Source organism: Ranitomeya variabilis, chromosome 8 (assembly GCF_051348905.1).
Source record: "Ranitomeya variabilis isolate aRanVar5 chromosome 8, aRanVar5.hap1, whole genome shotgun sequence".
Lineage (NCBI taxonomy): Eukaryota > Metazoa > Chordata > Amphibia > Anura > Dendrobatidae > Ranitomeya > Ranitomeya variabilis.
In genome coordinates, this window is record NC_135239.1 from 32,768,216 (window position 1) to 32,789,294 (window position 21,079).

General features: G+C 40.6%; 1 protein-coding gene across 2 annotated transcripts in view; it reads right to left on the reverse strand.

Annotated features, from left to right (window-relative positions):
* Positions 1-21,079, reverse strand: part of AGBL4 (AGBL carboxypeptidase 4) — a 1,613,281-nt gene that overhangs the window by 1,492,845 nt on the left and 99,357 nt on the right. For both annotated transcript variants that reach the window (XM_077277379.1, XM_077277378.1), the window contains one exon: positions 20,875-20,997. In XM_077277379.1, coding sequence (XP_077133494.1) covers positions 20,875-20,997 — 123 coding nt within the window. The remainder of the gene's footprint in view (positions 1-20,874; positions 20,998-21,079) is intronic.

Sequence of the window (21,079 nt, forward strand, 5' to 3'; positions counted from 1 at the left end):
TGTGTATAAGGGAGCTGCGAGCCCATCATACTGTGTATAAGGGAGCTGTGAGCCCATCATACTGTGTATAAAGGAGCTGTGAGCCCATCATACTGTGTATAAGGGAGCTGCGTGCCCATCATACTGTGTATAAGGGAGCTGCGGGCCAATCATACTATGCATAAGGGAGCTGTGGGCCCATCATACTGTGTATAAAGGAGCTGTGGGCCCATCATACTGTGTATAAGGAAGCTGTGGGCCCATCATACTGTGTACAGGGGAACTGTGGGGGACATCATACTGTTTGACGGGAGCTGCAGGCCCATCATACTGTGTATAAGGAAGCTGTGGGCCCATCATACTGTGTACAGGGGAACTGTGGGGGACATCATACTGTCTGACGGGAGCTGCAGGTCCATCATACTGTGAATACGGGAGCTGCGGGTCCATCATTCTGTGTATACGGGAGCTGCGGGTCCATCATACTGTGTATACGGGAGCTGCGGGCCCATCACACTGTGTATAAGGGAGCTGCGGGCCCATCACACTGTGTATAAGGGAGCTGCGGGCCCATCATACTGTGTATAAGGGAGCTGCAGGCCCATCACACTGTGTATAAGGAAGCTGCGGGCTCATCATACTGTGATAAGGGAGCTGCGGGCCCATCATACTGTGTATAAGGGAGCTGCGAGTCCATCATACTGTGTATAAGGAAGCTGTGCACACATCATACTGTGTATATGGAAGCTGTGGGTCCATCATACTGTGTATAAGGGAGCTACAAGCCCATCATACTGTGTATAAGGGAGCTGCGAGCCCATCATACTGTGTATAAGGGAGCTGTGAGCCCATCATACTGTGTATAAAGGAGCTGTGAGCCCATCATACTGTGTATAAGGGAGCTGCGGGCCAATCATACTATGCATAAGGGAGCTGTGGGCCCATCATACTGTGTATAAAGGAGCTGTGGGCCCATCATACTGTGTATAAGGAAGCTGTGGGCCCATCATACTGTGTACAGGGGAACTGTGGGGGACATCATACTGTTTGACGGGAGCTGCAGGCCCATCATACTGTGTATAAGGAAGCTGTGGGCCCATCATACTGTGTACAGGGGAACTGTGGGGGACATCATACTGTTTGACGGGAGCTGCCGGCCCATCATACTGTGTATAGGGAACTGCAAAGGCATATTGTGCATATGGGAGCTGTTGGCCCGTTACACTGTATATAGGGGAGCTCTGGGGGGCATTATACTTTCTATAGTGGAGTTCTGTCAGCATTATACTGTGTATAGGGGAGCATTGGGCTCATATTATCTATAGGGGAGCAGTGGGAACATCATACTGTGTAAAGGGGAGCAGTGGGAATATCATACGGTGTATAGGGGAGTTATAGAATCATCATACTGTGTATAGGGAAGCTTTAAGCTCACCATACTGTGTATAATGGAGCAGTACATGGGGGAACTTAGGGGACATTATTAAATGTTAAGTGGGCACTTAAGCATTATTGTTATAGGGGCACTCAGAGTATTGTGACCGTCAAAGTTGCATATGGTCACAATATGGCTGTAAAGTTAATGTTCATTTTTGTATAAAGATTTATTTTCAATAACAGTAGGGACATATTCTGAGGTTCCCCTATATTCACAACTAGAGTGCGCAACCGTAGCTGTAATCAGGGTTAGCTGGTTAGGGGCCCACTCAGATGTTTCGCCCCCCCTAAGTTGAAACCCTAGCTACGCCTCTGACGCACCCCCATTTTCCCCCAAATTTGAGGGGAAAAAGTGCATCTTACAAAGTGCAAAATACGGTACGTGTGTGTGTGTGTTTGTTTAGGATAAACCACCCCTGAGGAAAACATATATTTTGGCATTAATATCCACAATAAATTGCACATTTTTAGTTATTGCACATTGCTTTAATTTTTGTTAACCAAACTGTAAACTATTTATTCATCTGCTTAATTAAGAATGCCGTTTACATGGCATTAATTATTTATTTGGTTGATTAGTATCTTTTTCAAGAATTTTTTATTTTCATCGGTTTATTTGTAAGCAAATCCTTACAGCGCGCAAGTTGTCATTTTAAAGCATATTGCATTAAGTAAATTTAATTAATCAGTTTATCAAGTGCAGCAGTTAATTAGAGGGCAAAATACAGTGAGCGCGGAATCATTTAAATTGTTTATATAGCTAAGAAACATCCCCGATCTATTCAAATATATACACGTTCTGTGCTTCATTGATATGCTGTCATGGTAAGAAACCATAAATATTCTGTTGCAGAGGTAAACTGCCAGTGTGCGCACCAACCATACAAGAAGGATAATACTATATTTGAAGGCTTTTACTACAGGGCCAATATTTTCTACAAAGCTGTAGAGATAGATTATATATAGGCCCATTTCATAAGGACGTTGTACTACCCCAATGGCGTGACTTAATTAATCTAAACTCAGATTGTTATGAAGAACATCTCAATTTAGTTCTGTTAAAGACACATACAATAGTGATGAATGTACGGTTACAGACTTATTAATTTTTATCGTTAATAACTATTTGCTAATTCGGAGAAGCCGGTTCAATGATGTGGCCTATTAAATGGGAACAGTACCTTCAACAATCTTTTTAAAAAAATCAATGGTATAATTAACTTTAAGAAACTTTCTAATAGCTCTTATAAGAGAAATTTTCTTCTGTTTCCACTTATGAGCCATTTCTCCTCTTCGTTCCTACTGATCTCACTCTCAAAAAAACAGCTCAAATTCATCTTGCTGAAGATAAGGCACAGTGAGTTGTCAGGGAACACACGATACTGAGCAAAGAGTGAAGCGCAGAGAAACAGATTGTGCATATTCTAGCTAGTTTCTCACTGCTGGATTCACAGCTACACTGCACGATACTGCTTTATAATTTCCTCCATGCTGCCGCTGCTTCTGTCTGTGTGCTACCAAAGAGAAAAGGAAAATGAATCCATCTTTCTGCGTGCAATGTGTAAAGAAGATATCATATCATCTAGTCTTCATCTATTAGCTCAGAGTCAATTGCAAATTAGAGAAAGAGCCTGCAGAGGGAAACTTGTGAAAATGAAGGATACAAGTCGTTTACTGACCATAAATAGTGCTAATTCTTTATGAACACACACAATAGCTTCACTTGAAACTACAGGTACTCCTTAAAGTGCATCTTTCAGATCTTCTATCGGAGGACGGGTAGACCCATATGACAGCCTACTTGGAAAGGTTACTTGAAGGTTGAGTTCCTCTTTTTGAAAAAAGTCAAGCTTTGCAGGACCCTCATTCTCATTCTCAGGGTTTCAATGGCACCTACACTGCATTTACGGCATATCCGGTGGTACAGTGGAGACATATGACCACCATTGAGGACATTGCTGTGTGCAGTAATCTGGAGCAAGGTAAAGCAAGTCTGGTGGGGATTGCGAATGTTTTAGCTTAGTGGTGGAATGGCATTGGTATGGGGAGCATTACTACTTTTTTTTAAGTCTTAGACTCTTACAAGTTGTTTGTAAAGAAATCTTTGGGGTTGGACAACTTCTTTAACTCAGAATTCCTTAAAAGTTTATTTAAAATGGCATTAACCTAAACTGAAATGCCCTTCACGGGCCAACTATCAGCTGCGGGAGCTATTGAGTACCTGGGTGGAAAACAAAAAATGCTATTAGGTAAGAATAGAGCATTATGCTTTCAGTGTGACTTATAAGTTTCTTAAGAATTAATCTTAAAGAGTCAATAAAATGAATCTTACGCTGGAAATGATTTACACTTACTAGATGTAATTTGCACATTCTCAGTTTCTTTGCTTCATTATACAGTTGCTCTGATTTGTCATATTTCCAGAGGTAATATCTTATCTTTTGACCCTTACCCTTGTCTTATCAAGGTATTTTTCTCAATTATGTGGAGGACATATTAGAAATTGCATAGGTTTAGGACATGGGTTTAAAATATTGAAAGTTCTCTCAAAAAGACTGATAATGCCATAAACATTGTACAACATTTTTTTTACATTATACAATATTTATAGAACTATTTTCACAAAAGTCCAAAAGCTAGAAATATACATTAGCTTATTGGTAATTAGACAAATACATTTAGGTTTCAGGGACCAATGACGTCATGAATACAAGCATGTGAAAAAAAATATAACATTAATGGAACAAGAACTGAAAATGTATCCATGTTTAACACCACTAATGAAGCATACTTTAGAAAATCAACTTTTATCCACAATTGTAATATATGCGTGACTCCTGAAGTTTCAAAGTTTCATGGTTATAAGATTGGAGGTAGACTTAAGTCCATGGAGTGCAACCTATAGCCTAACATGTTAATCCAGAGAAAGGGAAAAACTCCATGGGGCAGACACCCATAAGGCCACATTAGGGGAAAAATTCCTTCCCGCCTCCACATACGGCAAACAGGCTAGTTCCCTGGATCAACACCCTATCACACAATCTAGTTTCCTTAACCTGTAATATTATAATTTTCAAGAAAGGCATCCAGGTCCTTCTGGAATTTTAGTAGTGCATCAACCATTCCAACATCGTGTGGCAGAGAGTTCCATAGTCTCACTGCTCTTACAGTAGAGAATCCATAGTCTCACTGCTCTTACAGTAGAGAATCCATAGTCTCACTGCTCTTACAGTAGATAATCCATAGTCTTACTGCTCTTACAGTAGAGAATCCATAGTCTCACTGCTCTTACAGTAGATAATTCATAGTCTTACTGCTCTTACAGTAGATAATCCATAGTCTCACTGCACTTACAGTAAAGAATCCATAATCTCACTGCTCTAACAGTAGAGAATCCATAGTCTCACTGCTGTTACAGTAGAGAATCCATAGTCTCACTGTTCTTACAGTGGAGAATCCATAGTCTCACTGCTCTTACAGTAGATAATCCATAGTCTCACTGCACTTACAGTAGAGAATCCATAGTCTCACTGCTCTTACAGTAGAGAATCCATAGTCTCACTGCTCTTACAGTAGAGAATCCATAATCTCACTGCTCTTACAGTAGAGAATCCATAGTCTCACTGCTGTTACAGTAGAGAATCCATAGTCTCACTGCTCTTACAGTAAATAATCCAGTCTCACTGCTCTTACAGTAGATAATCCATAGCCTTAATGCTCTTACAGTAGAGAATCTATAGTCTCACTGTTCTTACAGTAGAGAATCCATAGTCTCACTGCTCTTACAGTAGATAATCCATAGTCTCACAGCACTTACAGTAGAGAATCCATAATCTCACTGCTCTTACAGTAGAGAATCCATAGTCTCTCTGCTCTTACAGTAGAGAATCTATAGCCTTACTGCTCTTACAGTAGAGAATCCATAGTCTCACTGTTCTTACAGTAAATAATCCAGTCTCACTGCTCTTACAGTACATAATCCATAGTCTCACTGCACTTACAGTAGAGAATCCACAATCCCACTGCTCTTACAGTAGAGAATCCATAGTCTCACTGCTGTTACAGTAGAGAATCCATAGTCTCACTGCTCTTACAGTAGAGAATCCATAGTCTCACTACTCTTACAGTAGAGAATCCATACTCACTGCTCTTACAGTGGAGAATCCATAGTCTCACTGCTCTTACATTAGAGAATTCACAGTCTCACTGCTCTTACCGTAGATAATCCATAGTCTCACTGCTCTTACAGTAGAGAATCCATAGTCTCACTGCTCTTAGAGTAGAGAATCCATAGTCTCACTGCTCTTACAGTAGAGAATCCATAGTCTCACTGCTCTTACAGTAGAGAATCCATAGTCTCACTGCTCTTAGAGTAGAGAATCCATAGTCTCACTGCTCTTACAGTAGAGAATCCATAGTCTCTCTGCTCTTACGGTAGAGAATCTGCATCTGAAATTATGATTAACCCTTCTTCCCTCTAGAAGTAGAGGAAGCCACCTTGTCAGTGTTGTAGGCCTAAGCGTAAAAAGATCATTACAAAGACATCTTTACTCTCCCCTGAGGGTTCCCTCATTTGTAAAGTGTCCTATGTTAATGGAGGTAACCCCATCCAATCCAAAATTAGATCTGGGGCAACTTGTATTGGCCGACGTCATCAGCAATAGAGGTTATTCTTCGTCAGAGGGGGAGCTGCAGTTAACATAGGACACCTTACAAAAGAAGAAACACACATAACGCTCTTCAATAGTCATCTGGACGTGGCACTAGAGGATACTAAAGTTGACTTTCTAATAATGTCAGCCAAACCTGCCAATATAAACGGGTTTGGTTGACAGTCTAATAAACAGGAGAGACAACTGATCTTCAAGGAAGTTGTTGATCGGGCATCTTCGATTTCGTACTATCAACTGCTTTATTCCCCAGAATCACTCAGCCGAGCAAGTGCTTCTTTATATGAGAGAGATGGTCAAAATGGCTGTAGGCCAGCTTATTACGACCGACATCGATCTAATGTGTAAGGTTTCCTAGCACCTAATTAATCGTGACAGCAGTTTAAAGGGGTAAACGCAAATTAAAGATTCCCTTTAAGTTTTGTAGAACCTCTTTAAACTTAGTTAATACGATCAAAAAGTTTTTTTGAGACTCAACCCATAAGAAAACAACTCTAGAAGGAAAACTTAGTTCCAAAACAGTGCGGTCATCTGCTAGACCCTTTGAGCCAAATATTATGTAGGCGTCCGGCTCCTTGGAGGATCCTCTGGTGATCTATTGGCCTACCTGTACCCTGTATATAGCCATATTCTGATGTAAATTATCGGTGGTAGAGATCTAAAACATCACAAAGTTGAAATATTTGCATATGTATATGTATGTACACAAACCTATATGTCTATCTGTCACACCACCACCTTCGTATGGATATATGGATAACTGCAAAACATAGTTAAACAATCTAGAGAACCACCAAGCAGTCATAAAATCCAAAACCAATATCACTTTATTATAATCAATAGAACATAAAACATATCATACCAGGCAAACAGTCAAAGTAGGGCTAAAAGTTGACAAAAGGATGTCACCAGCATCAAGACAAGCCCAAGGTAGGGTACATCCCTGGATCAAGGTAATTGCATACAGGTAAACTATAAAGTGCAGAGTGCAAAGTGCAGTAACGGTGGCATCCACTGACACATATGGCAGTGATAGCCGGACAAATAACTAGTAGCTAACTAGTAGACAATCAATTTATATATTCCATAGCTACAATGCTGATAAATCATATAATGTCGTCCGTATATGCACATTACCTGATACAGATGGCAAGTAACACAGAAACACCCGTCCACCCCGACGCGCGTTTCGGTATGGTACCTTCCTCAAGTGGCGCCTTGTACCCTGTATGTAGACCAGTGTAGTCACCCACCAGTCTGCAGAACGGGTGCTAATAACAACTGAAGATGTGAATGGTGCGGGATTCTTTTGAAGAGACAGCTACTAGTAACCAGAACTGGAGACAACATGGTAAGCAGTTAATAAAAAAAAGGATATAGTAGTGGGAGAGACGTTATCTCGCCTTCTGGAGTCTTCCTTTAATTTTGTTTTTTTGGATGACAAGTCGAGAGAGACTCCTTCTTTCTACGTTTATCATTCAGCTTGTAAATATATAGAAGAGTACAGTTATGTTTCTTCGGTAAAAGCATTCAGAAAAGCACACTTTGTCAGCTTGAAGATTATTCCCATACGCCATAAATGAGAATAAAATCTGATAAAAAGTCCAGACAGACAAGGGCGCAAATCAAATAAAAAAAAAAAATCTCTGTGCTCATCTTTTGCAGATATGAATAGCCTGCTATGGATGTGCGGTAATACAGACCTACTCTCTGAAATCCAGTACAAAGGAACAACATCTTGTTGACAGTCAAGATTTATCTCCATATTCCCCTGCCGTGCTGTAAAAACATTCTGCTGTTGGGATACAAGAAAGCAATTTCACAACCAAGGACAATTCAGCAAGGCAAACAGCTGAAATAAACCGGAGGGGGTCATTAATCAGGGGACACAAAGTGACAAAAATCAGGCTCTTGTTCAATCTGCATTATTTTTGCATCGCTTTGTGTAGCAAATAGGTCTTTCTCACAGGTGTTTATATCCCAATAAATGCCACATTTTTTTTTCCAAAGGTGCATGCATTATGCCGTGCGTGTTCGTGAAGAAGAGAAAGGAAATATTCCTAGAGCACTTGATATTTGCAACTCAGCCCATTAAACAGCTTCTCGAATTATCAATTCTTGTCCTTCCTACTGTAAAGTCTTTATTGTTAAAGTGGTTTTCCCAAGAACAAAAGTTCATCTTAATCTATTGATTTTTTAATAATAATAATAATAATAATATCCACAATTGGATGTGTTTAAATAAAATGTTCCTGTGCCGAGATAATCTTATAAATCTGCCCCTGCTGTGTACTGTGTAATGGTCGTGTTCGACCATACAGGAACATAGTCTGATCGTACCACAGCTGCTGGAAAGGGGGGGGGGGGGGAGTACAGACATTGCAGAACGAGATCACAAATAATTTTTTCTTTAAGGTAAAAACATTGCTTAAAAACAGGCAGGGAAATGTTTTGCCTCAAAGAAAGAATCAGCTGTGATCCCGTGCTGTCCTGTCTGTACATTTTTTTTTGTGTCCTCCTGTGCCCAGGTGGTATGATCAGACCCTCTTCCTGAATGGTCGGACATGACCATTACATAGTACACAGCAGGGACACATTTATAAGATTATCTCGGCACAGGAACATTTTATTTAAACACTTCCAATTGTGGAAGTTATTATCTTTCCAAGATCTATTGATTAAAATGAACTTTTGTTCATGGGAAAAGGAGTATTTCTTGTTTCTTCTGCTCTCCTAGTCTACATACAACTTAAGGTGCTTTTACATTGCATCTAGGGACACGTTTGCTGGTCCCATCGGGGCTTACATCCAAACCCCCAGCAATTCGAGATCCAGACACACGCACCGATGGGGCCATAGATTGTAATGGTACTGGCAGAGCCAACGTGCGCTGTGATGGCACCATTACAGTCTATGGCCCCATTGGTGCATACGTCCGGATCCGGTTTTGCTCTGGGGACCTCTGTCAATCACAGTTCGGTAGCTGATCTAGCATTCCAGCAGTCAGATGCTACTGAGATGTGACTGTAAGCATTTGGGAGGAAAGGTCCCAGATAGTGATGAGCGAGTATACTCGTTGGAGCACGCTCGGGTGGTCTCCAAGTATTTATGACTGCTCGAAGAATCACGGCAGCTGAATGATTTACAGCTACTAGCCAGCTTGATTACATGTGGGGATTCCCTAGCAACCAGGCAACCCCCACATGTACTCAGCCTGGCTAGTAGCTGTAAATCATTCAGCTGCCACAATGAAAACGAAATCTCCGAGCAGTCACAAATACTTGCAGACCACCTGAGCATTCTCGGGAAAACCCGAGCAACGAGTACACTGGCTCATCACTAGTCCCAGAGACTGATTTGTGGAAAGCACTATACAAATCCACAAAATGAAAATATGCCACAAATGCACATATTCTGTAATTAATCGCTTCTCTCCTAAAGTAATTATTGCAAACTAATTCTGGGCTCTCGGCCATTTAGAAAGTCAACCTACTTAAACTTTCAAAATAGCAATTTGGTGTACTTACTGTTGAAAGTCAGGTAATAACCGCATTTATGAGCGAGATTCTTTTGTAGGCGGAATGAAATTTAAAAAAAAAATTTAAAAAACAAAACAAGCTGATATGTCATTTACAATATGAAAATTAGGCCATATCGTTTAAGACATCTGAAAACAGAAATAATTCCGCTGCCTTTTATGTCAAAAGAAAAAGACATCTCCCGGCAGATGTACGTGGAATTATCTCGGTGCATTTAGAAAATATTCAAAGAGCGGATAAAATAAAAGGCACGGGAATCTTTTCAGAAGAATCCTATCTATGGCTGCATTTTCCAATCGGTAGATCTCACACCCGCCTGTAAGCTTCCCATAGAGACAGAATAATATATGGTGTGTGTTTAAAAAAAATTGCAGTTGGAAGATTTCGGATCACATTTACAATAAAACAATAGGAAAATTATAATTGCATTTCCGCTCAACTATAATTCTGAATGTAAACTGAGAGCAAAAGGTGGTAATTAGTCATTTGTTAATTCTATATTCTCCGCAGCGTTGTGTTATTACCGATGAATTGTGTATACCCACGGCAGCGAAACATTCTATTCAAGGCTAACATTCATTATATCTTTATTATCCGCTATTGTTCTTCGTCGTTATTTGGTAACCAGTATAATGTGCTCAATCTAATTGGTCAAACACTTTGGCTTTGAAATTTTCAATTTCTATAATATTTATAATGCACATTATAAAGGCCTGAATCATCAATGTTGTTCTCAAAAAGTAACATAAATCAATAGTACAAACACATATAGAAACGTTTATATTATATCTTATAAGATATTTCTTCAATTGTGAGCCACTTATTCTCCTCCCTCTGCATCAGTCAATCACTTATAAAATATTGCTAAAAAACAACTTACTGCTTTCTAGTAAGTTTTTACGTTACCTCAGAGCTGGAATCACATCTATACTGCTCAGTACTACTTTTTAATGTCCTCAAAGCTGTTGCTGCTTCTGATCATGTACTATATAGGAGATATAGAGCAGGAATCTCTAATGTCTTTGTACGCTGTGTATGGAAGAAATCACCTAATAGCTCAGAGATAACTGCAGAAAACAAAAAATGAAAAATGCAGAATGTACGTGATATAATAGGCATAAATAATGTTATTCCTCATGGACACACAAGACAGCTTATTCTGGAAAAGAACCTCAAATGACAGGTGGATGTCTTGTTTTAGCAAATACTTATAATTTTTGGAAAAGTTTTGCAATACACAGTTTAAATTTATGCTTTTTTAACTCTCAGCAGAAACCTTCATTGGTTACTTCTAGTGACACCTTGGTCATTTGAATATGTGAATTATGTAACAAGCCGTGTAACTGTGCAGCCATCACATGATCATTACAGATCATGGAAGTCGTAAGGAATGATACAGAAAATACAAGTACATTGGAAAATTGTACAACTTCTTATACAATGAATCGTCTTTATTTGCTAAAATCAAAATACTTCTTTAAAGGGATTATCTCATGAAACACTTTCTGCCCTTGGGGCGTCTCTATGAGACAGAGATCATCTATGAGGTCTGGGGGTCTAGAACGACCTTGTATTACTGATGTCCATTCACTTCTAAGGCTGCCATGTAAAATTAAAATTCCTCTACAGCGTTCAAAAGCTGTAAAAGGAAAAATTAGCTGTCAGTTATTGACAGTAGCATTTAATGGGTTCACAGCAGTGATCGATGCTTGCTCCAGCCACTGCTGTTAGAGGCAGATGCTGGCTGTGTAACACAGCTCATGTGCCTGCTCCATACACACGCACCTGTTCCGTGACAAAATAATTCAAAAGGAAAAAATTAACAGAACATTCACCATGTAGCAAAAGAACACCAATCTATTAGATGGTGATGAAAGAAGAAGTAAAAAGAAAGATGGTGGGTACTGGAAGAGAAGGCAAAATCTTGGTGAATAAGCCCCATACTAACGGACCTTTAGGTTAAACTTGCGTTGCGATATAGTCATCCCTACAGGGACAAAGTAAGGAAATTAGTGATCCAGTGATTGAGACTGGCTCCATGCTCCATGTCGCGGACATCTTTGATCCAGTTCAGTAGGCCATGGAAAGAGGGAGACACTGATGTACCATGAGATATTTTGTTGCAGGGTAGAAGCATCCTCGAACCAGTTTTTTGGTTGGGTCATTGAACTTGAAAGTGTAATGAGTGTAAAATAAACTTCAATATCTATACATAAAAATCTGTGTCAAGGCATGTAAAACAAATCCCACCGACGTCAAGAGGGAACAATAAAAAATGTAGCAAAAAAGCACAATAACCTCCATAAAATTTGATCTCTTCGTGTCATCAAATTCCCTTCAACGTAACTGCTGTTTTCTCAATAGCTTAGTACAGCGAGCCGGCGTGACTATACTAAATCTATGGTTTTGCCAGCTTTATCATCACATACTCATACAGATCTCATACAGGTTTGCATTATACGAACATCGGAAATGGAAATATTCAAACCTGTAGAAATCACCGCTGTGGGCCCACAATATCGGATTATTTGTTTAATCTTCTGCCTACTGTGGGGCCAGCACCATGCTGAGCAATACATCCTCTGGCAAAGAGGAGTCATAGAGAAATGTTTACCATCGAAGACAACCTCTATTAAGGCCGCTCTCTTCTTGTCTTTAGACTTATGGAAAAATACAGTTTATACCACTGCAAACCTAACTTTTCCATGATCAACTCTTAGCATAGAAAAGATAATCTGTGAAACAAAAATGTCCTCCATTACCCAACTACCAGGGATCCACCCGCAACTTCAAGAGTTCCCCAAATTTGCACTACTGTCACTTTTATCTATCGTAATTGACCATGACATACAGTATGTCCAAATGGAGTATGTGACCATCCAGTTTTTTGATAAGGATAGTACAAATATTTTAAAGCCACCGATGAGAGAAGACATCCTAACGCGAGAGGAGATGATCTCAGTTGCATGACATGACTTTCATATGACGTACTACAGAGAGAACTATTGGATGCTTCAAATACATGTCTATGTCTTTTGGGGAAAAAGCATGGGGTGTCAGTGCTTTGTATGGTTTATTTAGAACGCACTGCACAGGTCATCTAAAATCATGGGAATGGCCATTAGACTGCCAGCCTATGTCCAACTCCAAGGAGAAGTCCGTGTTTTTTCAAGAATTGTCAAAGGGCAAGAAACATTAATTAGATTTTTTTGTTTCTTGCCACCTTCCTCAATGTGTTTTGCTCCATCAGATGCTATGTCCTTGAGTATTCTAGTATATGTCGTACATGGGGAAAATAACTTCTGTAATATCATGTCATATAAAAACACCGTCAGGCGGCACAGCCCTGTAGCAAGGAAGCATAGTATAGGCTTAGTGCAAATATCTCCGCCTTCGGTTGCTACTTATGGTTATACGGTACTTTACATGAACCATTGCACCCTGACTGCATCTGTATATCTCTATACCTATAGGACGTTTCTGATAAAAACAAAATCAATGGGAGACATCTACTAAGACTGGAGTTCCATGCACCAGTTTTAGGCTCTATTAACAAGTCCAGGTTTCAAGTATCTGTACTTTTGGAAATAGAACAAGTACCCATTTTGGTCTATGGGCCTATTCACATGAGCAGATGAGCAGATCAGTTGTGGGACTTTGGTCCAACATCAAGGTCAGTGGTACCAGCCAGCTATATGGGATGACCACAAATCTCTTACCTTCCAGCATCCACGGCAAAGCATTTGGTTTGTCAGGACTGGCGCAACGTCATCCGTTCGGCTTGAAGCACCGATGACGTCGCGCCAAACCTAGCTAATGAAAAGCCATACCGGAGATGCCAGAATGTAAGATTTGTGTGCCTTCTGTCTAGCTGGCATGCATCACTGACCTGGACGTTGGACAGAAGTCCCTCAAATCTATCCGCTCATCTCTATGGGGCACAAATGATGTGTTGAACAGACAGAGGCATGTCCAATTGAACTGAATGGGACTGCAAAAAATAAAAACACAAGAAGACACACGGACGTCATCCAAGTTGGTTTCACACTTGCGTTTTGATCTGCAGCGTTTTTTAAAAAATGCATGTGGTGAAAAAACGCATGTAAACGCGGCAAAACGCCGCGGTTTTTTAACGCATGCGTTTTTGCGCCAAAAAAAAATTTGCGGCAAAACGCGGCGTTTTCCCGCGTTTACATGCGTTTTTTCCCGCGATTGCGTTTTTGAAACGCATGCTGAGAAGTGTGTGACAGCTGCCAAACATCAAAATCAACTAGAAAACACACTATTAATAGAATTAGCTAGGGTTAGGGTTAGGATCCCTAGGGTTAGGGTTAAGGGTAGCTTTTTATTAGAATGTCCTGGTCACCAGGTCACTGATAAGCCTCCCCCCACCATCAAGGTGATAAAGGGATCCAAACCCTAACCCTACCCCTAACCCTACCCCTAAGCCACCCCCCACCATCAAGGTGATAAAGGGATCCAAACCCTAACCCTAACCCTACCCCTACCCCTAAGCCACCCCCCACCATCAAGGTGATAAAGGGATCCAAACCCTAACCCTAACCATACCCCTAACCCTACCCCTACCCCTAAGCCACCCCCCACCATCAAGGTGATAAAGGGATCCAAACCCTACCCCTAACCCTACCCCTAACCCCACCCCTAACCCTAACCTGAAATACGTGGCACTGAAATACGTTTATATACGTATATACGTATATAAGTGCCACGATATTTCAGTGGCCATGTATTTAAGTGCCACGTATTTAAGTGCCATGTATTTACGTGCCACGTATTTAAGTGCCACGTATTTAAGTGCCACGTGTATAAGTGCCACGTGTATAAGTGCCACGTGTATAAGTGCCACGTATTTAAGTGCCACGTGTATAAGTGCCACGTGTATAAGTGCCACGTATTTACGTGCCACGTATTTACGTGCCACGTATTTAAGTGCCACGTATATAAGTGCCACGTATTTCACGTAAATGCCACGATATTTAAGTGCCACGTATTTAACTGCCACGTATTTAAGTGCCACGTATTTAAGTGCCACGAATTTAAGTGCAACATATTTAAGGCTACGTTCACATTTGCGTTGTGCGCCGCAGCGTCGGCGCCGCAACGCACAACGCAAACAAAAATGCAGCAAAACGCATGCACAACGCTGCCTTTTGCGCCGCATGCGTCCTTTTTTTGATTGATTTTGGACGCAGCAAAAATGCAACTTGCTGCGTCCTCTGCGCCCGGACGCGGGCGCCGCAGGGACGCATGCGGCGCAAAACGCAAGTGCGACGCATGTCCATACGCCCCCATGTTAAATATAGGGGCGCATGACGCATGCGGCGACGCTGCGGCCCCCGACGCTGCGGCGCAGACTGCAAATGTGAACGTAGACTAAGTGCCACGTATATAAGTGCCACGTATTTAAGTGCCACGTATTTCACGTAAATGCCACGATATTTAAGTGCCACATATTTAAGTGCCACGTATTTAAGTGCCACTTATCGTAAATGCCACGATATTTAAGTGCCACGTATTTAAGTGCAACATATTTAAGTGCCACGTATATAAGTGCCACGTATTTAAGTGCCACGTATTTCTCGTAAATGCCACGATATTTAAGTGCCACGTATTTAAGTGCCACGTATATAAGTGCCACGTATATAAGTACCACGTATTTCACGTAAATGCCACGATATTTCAGTGCCACGTATTTCAGTGCCACACATTTAAGTGCCACGTATTTACGTGCCACGAAATTTCAGTGCCACGTATAACCACGTAGTTATAGTATTTATAGTACGTGGCACTTAAATACGTGGCACTGAAATACGTGGCACTATGACTGTCAGAAAATGTTCATTAAACGGTTAGGGGTGAGGTTAGGGGTAGGGTTAGGGTTAAGGTTTTCTTGTTTTTTTGTGTTTCCTTGTGTTTTTCTATAAAAACGCATGCGTTGCCGAAAACGCGTCAAAACGCATGCAAAAAACGCATGCGTTTTTAATGTTAAGTATAGGGAAAAAACGCATGCGTTTTTTTTGCGTTTTTTAGTGCTAAAACACAGCTTACAAAAACGCAAGTGTGAAACCAGCCTTACACCCTAGTTCTATCCGTTTTTTTCACTGACTGTTTCCTAGAAGACGCTTGGGAAACTCAATCAATTTTTTTCCCATACAATGGAAATGGATGATATATGGATGGTAAAAACAGACACTCCCTAAAAACAGATGAAAATCGGATTCAGCACACTGATGAAAATAGTTCATGTATACGGAATTAAAATCTGAAATGTGAATTTGGCATTAAAAAATATCCAGGAAGAGTAAACTTTCCAAATGATCAGTGACCAGCTATGAGCTGGTGTAAATGTCTTCTACAATTCACTCCAATTTCTTCTTTGAATTACAGAAAATGTTGTGTTATATGGTTGGTGAAAGCTCAGTCCATTAATTTGTGACGACAAATAAAACTGAATACTTTTTTTTAACTTTGCTACTTTTAAAAGTTTTTTTTAGAAATTCCAACCAATGTGTTCTGCTGCCTTATATTGATTATGATAGCAAAACCATCAAGAATGCACACGTCCCATATGTCCCCATAATGACATCCCCTGTGTTTGCATCATTAAGTCCGATGAAGATGGAAATTCCGAGGTTGACGTCTTTGAATAGCAGAGAAGTTTATTCACAGAGATGTAAGCATGGTAATAATACTTTTACAAATGCCTATTTAAATCAATTCGAGCACACAAAAAAATCAGCAATTTACAGCCTATCTATCTAATTACCAGATAATCTGTTTAAATAAGAACACAAGAGCCAGACACCTCACTCCGAAACGCCGTAACAGAACCAATCCATCTGCTTGACAAGTAGACAGAGACTTGGAATGGTAATGTAGGAAGTGTATTAAAGAAGAGTGAAATACACCCAGTCACTAATCCTTAGAAGAAAAAGAATCTGTCTCATCATTTACTAGTGACTAATATATTGTATGCTGCACGAGGAGAGAGCAAGTCTGTCAATAAAGTCATTACCGACCGGCAGTGCCACCCGGGAAGAAGCATGCAAAACTAATATATTATTATAGAAGCACATACACTATATGGATAAATGTTTTGTGCCCCTCCACATTACTCCAACAGGGGCTTTTATGACCTTCCATTCTACATGCGTAGATATCAATATGGAGTTGGTCCATTCCGCTATTCTGGGAAGGTTTTCTACAAGATTTTGGAGGGGTCTGTGGGAATTTTTGACCCATCATTTAGAAGAGCAATTGTATGGTCAGGCCCTGATGTTGGGGAGAGGCCAGGCTCACAATCTCCAATCTACTTCATCCCAAAGCTGTTTGATGGGTTTGAAGTCCAGGCTCTGTGTGGCCGGAGCAAACTCCTTCAACCATATCTTTATGGATCTTGCACACTTGGCACAGTCGTGGGGAACAGAAAAGGGCCTTCTTAGAAACAATCAGCCAAAATGTCCATCAGATGTCAGATAGAACAGCGTGATCCATCAATCCACAGAAGACGTTTCCACTGTTCCAAGAATGACAGCAGCTTTACAGTACTACTAGACATTACCTGACCGGACTTGTTACCCCGGTGGCTCCTATTCCAGGATCGCGTTGGTATCAGGAAGCTCTGCACCACCGGCCATTCTGTCACGTTAGTAAAGGCAGACGGCATGATGAGGGGCCGGATGTTATACACTGGAGGGGCGAGGGGCCAGATGTTATTCACGTGGGGCAATGGGGCATGATTTTATATACCGGGGCGAGGGGCTGGATGCTATACACAAGGGGGCAATAGGGTCAGATGTTATACAATGGAGGAAATGGGGCTGGATGTTATAATCTGGGGACAATAGGGCCAAATGTTATGCACATGTTATATACTGGGATGAGTATCCAAATGTTATATACCGGATGCAAAGGGGCCACATGTTATACACCGGGGCAAGAGGCCAAATGTTATACACTAGGGGCTGAGGGGTCAGATGCTATACACTGGGGGCAATGGGGCTGGATGTTATTCACTGGGGCAATGGGGTCAGGTGTTATACACCGAGGGCGAGGGGCCGGATGTTATACACCAGGGGCAACTAAGCTGGATGTTATACACCAGGGGGAGGGGCCAGATGTTATACACTGGGGCCTGATGTTAGACACCTAGGGCAAGGGGCTGGATGTTATACCGCAGGGAAAATGGGAATGAATATTATGTACCGGGGTCAATATGGTGGGCTGTTATACACTAGGGGCAATTGGGCCAGATGTTATACACCACGAGCCGAGCAATGGGCCAGATGTTATGTATTGGGGGCAAGGAGCAATCGGCTGGATGTTATACACAGGGGGTGAGGGGACGGATGTTATACAACAAGGGGAAGGAGCTGAATGTTATACACTGGGTGCAATGGGGCCAGATGTTAGGCACTGGGGACAAGGGGCCAGATCTTATACATAGGGGTCAAGGAGTAGAATGTTATACACCTGGGGAAATGGGGCCAGATGTTACGCACTGGTGGCGAAGGGGCCAGATCTTATCCATAGGGGCCTAGGAGCAGAATGTTATACACCTGGGGAAATGGGGCCAGATGTTATACACAGGGGGCAATGGGGCCAGATGTTACGCACTGGGGGCGAAGGGGCCAGATCTTATCCATAGGGGCCTAGGAGCAGAATGTTATACACCTGGGAAAATGGGGCCAGATGTTATACACCGGGGGCAGTAGGATAAAATTAAAAATCTAAATTCAATAACTAAGCAGTGTGTCCTAATATTTTTGTTCATATAGTGTACATAGACACCCCTAAACATAGGTGTATTTGAGGAAGGGGCATCCTTTTTATTTTCAGAAGTATCACTAAAACTTAGAAAGTCTATATTTATTTATTTTTGGCTGGAGGAGATAGGGGGAGAGATTTTGTCCCTCTGTTCAGACAATTTTTTGTAGGTCATGAGTCACTTTCAAATATGTCAAGTAGTAAGTACTAGTAATGCTATGGTGTCAATGGTGTCAGTGGGGCACAATAGGTGGAAGATATTCAAACACAAAAACTGACTTAAAGAGTTTTTGCAGGACTTTGATATTTATGTCCTTTCTTAGCACAGACCATTAATTTCGAATTAGCATGGATACGACTCCTTTGTAGTTCATGAAGCGCATAAGACATTAGTGATATAAATGGCAAATGTCATAGGAAGATTCGCTACACATAAGGAACATAGTCATAGGAAACTGAAGCTAAACTTTGAATGATTATGGGCAACAATGGCTTTTCCTTAAGCAATGTTTCCTTTTCTTCAGACTTTTCCTTCGAAGTTTCATTCAGAGACTTTATAAGCAGTTGCATCACATTTACAGGGAAGCGTTCCTCAAAAAATGGCCTATTGTTTAAATCAGGTTTTTGTGTTAAATGCATTTTTTTGCAAAGGTTTTCTTTCCATATCACAATATTTAATAAAAAAAAATACAAAAATTGCTATTTTCACATGTGCTAGTAGGTTTAGACTATAACCTCGTGTTTCAGGAAAACGCACATGTACATCAGGCACAATGAAAAGACTCCTCCTCTATGTTTTATATTGAAGCATCTAATGAGAGTGTGCTAAGATCATTTTGAAGGGAGGAAGAGCAGGAGAGCTGTGACATCTCTTATAGTGTTATCGGCCGTGTATAGTCGCTTTACCTATCATTGTAGTTCTGCCTCCGATGGTAAGAAAAATGCTGTAAACTCTTCCTAAAAGGACAAGTATGAGCTTTAAAAAGCCACAGTAACCAGTGTGAATTTTACAAGATTACTAATTTGGTCTTTTTTTTTAAAATAAAGATAGTGATATGGCAAATAACAAAATATTGGCGAATTTAAAAAAAAAATACAGGTAACAAAACCTGATGTAACCAATAGGTCATTAACGGATGAAAAATGTCCTTAAATAATAACAAATAGCAAAGCTGTGTAATTCTTGCCATTAAAACAATGAGTACCTTCACTGATGGACATTATAAATCAGCAGGGTCTGATGAGTGCAGTTTGCATCTATTGTTTGAAGGATCCGGCAAAAAATAGTAGTACTCAATGGATAGGAATCTATTTTATTGTTAAAGGAAATCTGTCACCCGGTTTTTGCTATGTAATCTGAGAGCAGCATGATGTAGGAGCAAAAACCCTGATTCCAGCGACTTATCAGTTACTAGGCTCAATTTTGCTGTTTCAATACAGTGTTTTGTATGTAGGAGATTATCACTACAGGACTAGGTGTCTCATGCCTCCTGGTCCAACCACGTCCCCACCACTGATTGGCAGCCTTCTGTCAATATACAGTGTACACAGTAGGCAGCCAATCAGTGGTGTGGGCGGGGTTATGCACAGCCAATCAGTAGTGTGGGTGGGGTTATACACAGCCAATCAGTGGTGTGGGTGGGGTTATACACATCTAAGCATTCCGAGCGATGTTAGATCTGCAGCAGAATAAACTGTGATTCTATCACAACTGCTGCACCCAGAAAACTAAGTGCTACAAAGCTGGAAACAAGGTCTGTGTCCCTACATCATGCTGCTGTCAGATTACTTTGCAAAAGCCAGCTTAAAGATTCCCATGAAGAATTAAAACCAGATAACGATGCATATTATTTTTTTCTAATATGTTTTCAATTTATGAGAGTATATTTTATTTATTCTATTTTCTGTCCATGATTATAGGGCAAAAGTCATTTGAAGATATGCTTTACAGCAAGAAAATGGAGTAAAGATAGCAATAAACAAGAGGTGACTCATTTTCTTCAATAGGAGAGTTTTCTAGGCATGCTCCGTAATCTGTGCAGAGGTCATTTTGCAGGGAGGGTGAAGAGCTGAGTTGTGACGTCACTTTTTTTTTTAAATGGTGGATCCTGTCTTATCTCCTGTATAGAGAGGTTTTATCTGTCATTCTAATCCTGTCTGCGATGGTCACGAGACTGATGAAAAGTCTTCTGCACAGAACAGGAAGTATGAGTTTAGTGTTAGGTTTAGTGGTTAGTATATAAGATTTCAGGATTTTTTTAATCAATAGAAAAATGGTAATAAAGAAAACACTAACAATTTTTAATAAAAAAAATACAGTTAACATAAGAACTTGATTTTAACAATAGGGTATATTCTGAGCATGAATTTCAGTTTACTATGTAGCGTTCTCAGATTCCCATTGATATAATCTCCTAATGAGTCAACTTGGGTTGATAAGGTTAATACTTTAGTAGACTTACCGCTTTCAAAGCAGGCATCAAATATTAAGTTCCCCCTTTTCGGTTGCCCATTAAAGCCAGGAGGTAAAACAATAAGTTTGCTCACGTTCCGACACATGGCGGCTTCATTACCAATTCCATTACCTGTAATAAACAAGCAACACAGTCATAATAAATCAATAGTTAGGTCTTTTTACTGCTGTAAATCCATTGTAAAATTGAAAAA